At 37.6% G+C, this 7152-nt stretch overlaps 1 protein-coding gene across 1 annotated transcript in view; it reads left to right on the top strand.

Annotated features, from left to right (window-relative positions):
• The first annotated feature begins 91 nt into the window (after positions 1 to 91).
• The window catches only part of mrpl3 (mitochondrial ribosomal protein L3), a 9028-nt gene continuing 1967 nt past the window's right edge, over positions 92 to 7152 (top strand). The window contains exons 1-9 of the mRNA XM_014005644.1: positions 92 to 305; positions 2089 to 2264; positions 2356 to 2447; positions 3802 to 3900; positions 5433 to 5532; positions 5613 to 5673; positions 5889 to 6000; positions 6079 to 6156; positions 6253 to 6330. Of these exons, the coding sequence (XP_013861098.1) occupies positions 232 to 305; positions 2089 to 2264; positions 2356 to 2447; positions 3802 to 3900; positions 5433 to 5532; positions 5613 to 5673; positions 5889 to 6000; positions 6079 to 6156; positions 6253 to 6330 (870 nt within the window). The 5' untranslated portion in view covers positions 92 to 231. The remainder of the gene's footprint in view (positions 306 to 2088; positions 2265 to 2355; positions 2448 to 3801; positions 3901 to 5432; positions 5533 to 5612; positions 5674 to 5888; positions 6001 to 6078; positions 6157 to 6252; positions 6331 to 7152) is intronic.

The raw sequence follows: 7152 nt of genomic DNA, 5'->3' as shown, positions 1-7152 counted from the left end.
AAGCCTGCAAGTTGTGTGTGTGTGTGTGTGTGTTTATATACTGTATAAGTAAGCGGAACAGTTGACAGTAACTCTGGTGCTGCGGAACCATTTTGGTTGCGCACCGGAAGTGTTGGTGACATCGAAAGGACGAACTGGCATGTGTTAGTAGATGTTATACGACAACACGTCCTTATATTTTACATGTTGTAGTTCAGGATTTATTTATCAGTACATGGAATAAGGAACATTATGGCAACACGGGGATATCGGTTTATTCTTCAGCGAGGAGCTCAGCTTTTTTCTTCTCGGTCAGCTGGTGTAAGGTAATGTTGCTAAATGGCTAGCAGTAGCTGTTATGCTAAAGTTGGTTCCAGACTACTGGATGTAAGCCCACTTCTTATGAAAACAGCAGCATGCTGTCGTTTTTTAGACAAAAAACTTAACGTTATATTTTTCTTGTTCATTAGTAGTTACCTTTTATTTGCCACAACTCTTACGGCGTTGTGAGACTCAAGTTTGTATCGTTAACAAGCGTGAAGCTGACATTTTTGTTCTACGAGGTTGGCTAATGCACTCATTTAGGAACAATTACAGCTGCTAATCAATAAAGTTACTTAATATGAATGCAATCAGTGTAAAATGACAAAAGTACGGATGTCAAAATTAATGTGATGAGCAATATAATACTAACATTTCTATATTAGACATGTCATATAAGTCTTAGTTTGTGTTTATCCTGTTGATAGGCAACAGACAAAGCTCAGCACTGTTGGAACAATATGAGTATGGCATCTTTACTACTGGGCAGACAACATCAAACAATGAGCTATTTCTTTTAGTGAAGCAAAGTTATGACTTTGACAAAAATCACAACACTATCAGAAAACTAGCATCAGTCTCAAAAGGTGGAGGCAGTCCTCCTTTAGTTTAGCTCTAAAAAAAACCTTTAAAATCCAAGGCAACACTCCTGATCACAACTATAAGCTGTTTGTGTGAAATATTGAGTAAAGTTTGGATATAGACATGATGGTGTGTTACAGTAACAAGATTGTTATAAGAAAATAACAGACTGAAGGCAAAAGCTGTTAAAGACAGAACTTTGGCTCCTAAATTAACAGATGTCAGGAGAGGTTAATTAAATAATGGTAATACACACACACACACACACACACACACACACACACACACACACACATATATATATTAGGGGTGCAACAATACAAGAACGATTCGATACTTTAGTCTCACGGTTCGATATTTTTTCGATACAAAAAAGAGAAATTTCCTTGCCCCTTTTAACTTGTAATTTATTTAAATTAATTATGAACATTTGTTTAACCTCCAAAAGTACAGTTTTTAAATTAAATGTTGCTGAAACAGCAAGTTTCTCAGTGGATCTGTGCTCAAAAATGCAGCCTAGGTGGAGTAGTCGAACACRGATCCACTGGTCCTTCAACACAGAGCATCTTCAGAAGACAAGTTGTTAAATAAATTTTTAAAATCTGTATTGTTCGATACGGTTTGATACGGATACATGTATTGTTGCACCCCTAATAAATAAATAAGTGTATGTATATGTATATATATACTGCAGCTTTTTAACTAAAGTGTTTTTTTGATTTTACTACCTGGATTACTGAAATGCATCAGGAGGTTTTTAGAATACTCGAGGGTTAGTTTGGGACATCTTTGTTCTATGCATCTAATCTATGCAGCTGATGTCTTGCTTCCCTAAAATACATTTTTACAATATAGCTTTTATTATCACAAACAAGTAATGTAGAAGTCCTCTTTTCATATTTGGTTTCAATAAATAAAATGAGCTGGGGATAGTGTTCCCAACGTCTACGCTTTTTTATTTTATTTTATTTTTTTAGTTTGTATTTTTTTTATCAATAGACCTAATCTTTTTTTGTTTGACATTAAAGCAAATAAATACCAGTCTAAGATGATCCATGATATTAAACCTTTAAACACACAAGCTTTCAATGGCAAATTTTTAACTTATATATATTTTTAATTAGTCAAAAATATTTTGCAAAATATGAACGTCAGTCAACAAAACCACAATTGCTTCAGTTTACTTTTAACCTTTTTTTTTTCCAGGCCTGTCCAGTCAGTGGGTGATGTCAGAACAGTGCACACCTGGCTTGACGAACACCTCACAGAAGACAACCAGAAGTTTATAAGGAGAATCACGGCAGAAGAAAACAAACAAGTAACAAAAGATAGGCTCAATCCACTCAAAGATGAGCCCTGGCCGCGACACGAGTGGACGCCGGGTGGGTTTCTACGATTAGTATAGAACAGTGTCATCAGGAGAGTTTCTTCCTGTTTACTTCAACATTTACAATCTTTTTCTTTTCCACCCAGAAAGTAAAAGAGTTGGGCTAATTGCTGTCAAGTTGGGGATGGCTCCTTACTGGACTAAAGAGGGAGAAAGAGGTGTTGTCACAATGTTACAGGTAGGATTGTGTGTTATGCTGCAGCTTTTTAACTAAAGAGATCTCAGGCGTTCTTCGGGAATATTAATTAGAGTTGGTGTGAAATGACCTGCAGGTCACAAACAATAAATTGTAATTGTAATTGTGATTCTGTTGAGCAGGGTGAAAGAGTAGCAATTAATAAAGATGTACTGTACAAACGTTCACATTCAGGGTTTGTTTCTATGTTTGAAATACCTCACTTTACTTAAAGAAATACTCTATTTGAAATGAGGGTTAAACAGGAAATCTTTGGAGCGAGGTTTATTCAGATCATGTTTTACACTCAAGTGATCTGTCAGTAAAGTGAAGTGAATGCAAACTTGCTGTCCTCATTATTGATTATAATTCAGTGTAGGAGACAGTAGAAGTGGAAGAAAATTCTCTTTCAGTGGTTTTTAAGAACACTAAATTGTTTAGGATGGGGTCAATAAAGGCTGATAATTTTTGGAAAGAGTTACTAAAAAAAGCCTGTTCACTGATGGTGACTTTTTGCTACCAGAACTTATTATTGTAGCAGCCAGGCCTRTTCTGAACAAGTGTAAAAGTCTGGTTTAAAGAGAACGTTAGCTTTCAGAGAAAAATCAACAAGACGCAGCCAGAAAAATGAGCATAAAAATGTGAAATGTGAAGTAGTACACTGGATAACCAGAAGTCAATATACAGTATATATGTGCAGTATTTGCTTGTAGATAATTTACATTTTTATTTTATTCTGTATCTCGTCATTTACCGGCCGTTTGTGTAAAGTTCATAGAAAATGACTACAACCCTRCTAAAGAAAACACTTCTAAAATGTTATAATTTTGTCATCTTCCCCTTATTATCAGAGTGGAAGCCACAAAAGGGACTAATATCCACCTCGGCTCCCACATTTTGGCCTCATCATTTAGTCATTTCCTTTCTAGCTGTAGTGGTAATGATCTGTGCAAAATGAGAAGTAGAAAAATTAAATTATGCACTCCTGAGTGGAATGCACTCCTGCTATTTTTGATGCTTGATACAGCTAGTATGTCATAGAGAAGCTGTTTAAAAAGTCAATAGTTATTGCTGTTCTGTAAAAGGAAATCTCTGATATATTATCCTGCTGTAGTAAATGACTCCTCATGAAAGTAAACCAACCTTGTGGGTAATTATAATGCTTCAGGTTTGGGACTTCCATCTAATTACATGTATTTATGTGTGAGCTCAGGAGCACCAGGCAGCGGGGTGAACACTGCAATCAGGCTGCAGTTTAATTTATTCGATCCTGACATTGTCTTCCTGATTATTGTTGCTGTGTTTTACATATTTTTCCCCCCCATCGTCCTATTTTTATTTTATTTTTCTCTCCCAGGTGCAGGACTGCCACGTGATAAAGCATCTGACCAAAGAAGAGTATGATGGAAAAACTGCTGCTCTTTTGGTCGGGGGGAAGAACTCATCGCCGTTCTACGTACGGATTTAGATCTAATTTATGAAAAATACAAGGTTTTTAGCTCCGCTGTGGCTCTTGGTGAATTTATTTTGGTTGACGTTTTAAAAAAGGTTTGCAGAGTTCTTGTTTGTTTTGTTTTACATCTTCCCAGAGTTGTAGAGTTAACAAAGTACAAATACTTTTAGTTTACTGAAGTAGAAATGTTGATTACTTTACTTGACGTTTTACGTTTTCTACTCCTTATATTTTTACACTCTTATCTGTACTTACTTGTCCTTACATTTTTTTAAAATATAAGAAGTAGAAAGTTGTTACTCCAGCTTTTACACTTAAATACATTTTATATCAGGAATTTGGATACTCAAGTACTGTAAATGTCAGATACAGATTTTTACTCTGTACCCAAGTCATATTCTTTGTCAGTGTGCCCCAGGTAGTTTACCACCATCAGTGTGTGAATGTGTGTGAATGAATAATGCAGGAAAAATTGTAAATCATCTTTAAGTGTCGAAAAGTGCTATATAGGGCTAATTCACTATTACTATTATTATGAGGCACTTTAAACAAGACTGCATCTTTCACAATGACAAAAATACCACAATAGTTGTATTTTATTTTATTACAGCTTGTTTATTTCGAACATTAAATCTGTTGTTAAGAAGTATTTGTGTCGAGACCCAATTTAATTGCAGCCGTCTGCATTTATAATAATTAATGGTTAAACTCAGAAATATGTGAAAATAAACAGGCTGTTCCAGCAGGTACTAAAAATAATGTTATAGTCCTAAAAATAAGCATCTTCTGAACTTTGTCAAATAACTAAGCAGTTTTGACTCTTCAGATAAAGCCATTTATGACCCACTTAAGTAAACGTAAGTTTTAAGTGGTTTTCTTCTTATAGTGAACCTTAAGGCTGCTTTTTAAACCCTTCAGTACAACTGAAAACTGAGGTGACAGATGGTTTCAAATTTATTCCGTGAACATAAAGGGCACTTTGTCCTCCCTCCCCTTCAAAGGTAAAGGTCATTTCTAAATGTGATATTTTAAAAAAATGCTCTGGATATTCTGTTTYCAAGATAAAACCCAACAAGGAAAGAATGAAAACGTCAAGATGTAATTTATTCATTGAGTCTCAACAGAAGCCTGACAGACTGGTGTCAGGGTTTCACTTGTGGAGTTGTTTTGAACTCTTCTCACTCAGCCACATCGTTCTCCAGTCAGAGGCAGAGTTTGTTGCAGGGAGACGCTTTGGCAGGCTGGTTTTTTTTTATTATTATTTATTTTTTCAAGTCAACAGAAGGGAAGAGGGAGAGTTTGGAGCGACTAAAGGTGCCGCGATGAGAGCGAGCAGAGTGAAAGCAAATGTCAGAGACGCTCACTGCCAAGACTGAGCGCAAAAGCCTGCAAGTTGTGTGTGTGTGTGTGTGTTTTGTTTGTGTGTTTGGCTCATATGGCCAGAACAGGCTCACGGTATATTTTAAAAAGTCCAACTGTTGCGACTTTTATTTCATCTCGTCCATCTTCTTTCTGTCCTTCACAATGATTGCCAGAAATCCGAAAAAGCCATGGAGATGTTCAGGAATGCGGGAGTTCCTCCAAAAGAGAAAATCACCCACTTTAAAGTGTCTGATAATGCCCTCCTCAAACCAGGTATTAAACATAACTTCATAGAATTTTACGTTAACAACAAAACTGTTATTTGACCTCGGTCTTGCCTCTTGTGTGTTCAGGCACTCCTCTGTATGCAGCACATTACCGCCCTGGCCAGTATATAGACGTCACAGCCAAATCGTAAGCTCCATTTTGCCAGTTTTCCCCTTCTTATTGTTGCACGTTTTGGCTTTCTTTCCTTCATTTTACACGTCTTCTGTTGTATGTAGATCTGTAATTAACTTTCCAAGATAATCCAGACGTGTTAACTGCTTTTTTTTTTCTCTTTGAACCCACAAATCCACCTCAATTTTGTCACAAAAAAACACATATATGTTTCTTGTGTTTTTGGAAAGCATCGGTAAGGGTTTCCAAGGTGTAATGAAGCGATGGGGATTCAAAGGTCAGCCTGCCTCTCACGGTCAAACCAAAACTCATCGCAGACCAGGATCTATCGGTCAAGGAGGGGTAAGGTTGCCAAACACGAACAGTTGGCTTCCTGTAATTCATGAACATGAATGTGTGATATTTGTTGTCTCCAATCAGGATCCAGGCAGAGTTTTCAAAGGGACGAAGATGCCAGGCAAGATGGGAAACAGATACGTCACAGCTCTTGGACTGAAGGTAGGTTCCAGACACGACGCTTAATTATTTTAATCCTAACAGCCCTTGGCTTGTATTTCAATTGGATCTTCTTTGACCTGCTTCTCTGTCTTCCAGATATGGAGGGTGAATACCAAGTTCAATGTTCTGTATGTTCAGGGCTCCGTTCCCGGTCACAGGAACTGTCTCCTGAAGGTAAAAATAACAACACACACACACAAAGCGGTGTGTGAGTTCACCAGACAACTTCGGCATGTTTCATGCTCTGACCTCGACAAGTGACCTTGCACCTGTGAAACACTGTCTAACCTGCAAGACACAGCGATTTATCTTCATTGACACTATGCTGGATCAGCAGTGTGTGTGCGTGTGTGTGTGTGTGTGTGTTACCCTGAAAGAATGAGAGCACACACCCTAATGATGTTAGTAATATCCCCCAGCATCCGTCTCTGCTCAGCATGTTCTCGCCTCGTAAGAGTGTTGCATACATGCCGACTATTATTTGTTCTGGAGACAAGCAATAATGAATACAAATGTTCTTTTGCATTGCAGCCATCACACACACACACACACACACACACACACACACACACACACACACACAGAGGTTTGTTTTTATAGCCCTATGAGGACCGCAGATTGATATCCATTCATTTTCTGGTAATTTTATAGCCTAACCCTGACCATTTGTCCTAAAATTAACCTCACCTGACCCTAAAACTAACCTAAACTCGATTCAATTCACACCTTGGTCCTAAACCTAGACACCCCTCACACACACACACACACAGGTTTGTTTTTATAGCCCTTTGAGGACCGCAGATTGACATCCATTCATTTTCTGGTAATTTTATAGCCTAACCCTGACCATTTATCCTAAAATTAACCTCACCTGACCCTAAAACTAACCTAAACTCAATTCAATTCACACCTTGGTCCTAAACCTAGACACCCCTCACACACACACACACACACACACACACACTGAGGACTTTGTATTGACTTCCATTCAGTTTT

The sequence above is a fragment of the Austrofundulus limnaeus genome, unplaced genomic scaffold (assembly GCF_001266775.1).
Source record: "Austrofundulus limnaeus strain Quisiro unplaced genomic scaffold, Austrofundulus_limnaeus-1.0 Scaffold32, whole genome shotgun sequence".
Lineage (NCBI taxonomy): Eukaryota > Metazoa > Chordata > Actinopteri > Cyprinodontiformes > Rivulidae > Austrofundulus > Austrofundulus limnaeus.
This window is presented reverse-complemented; position numbering and strand designations above follow the sequence as displayed.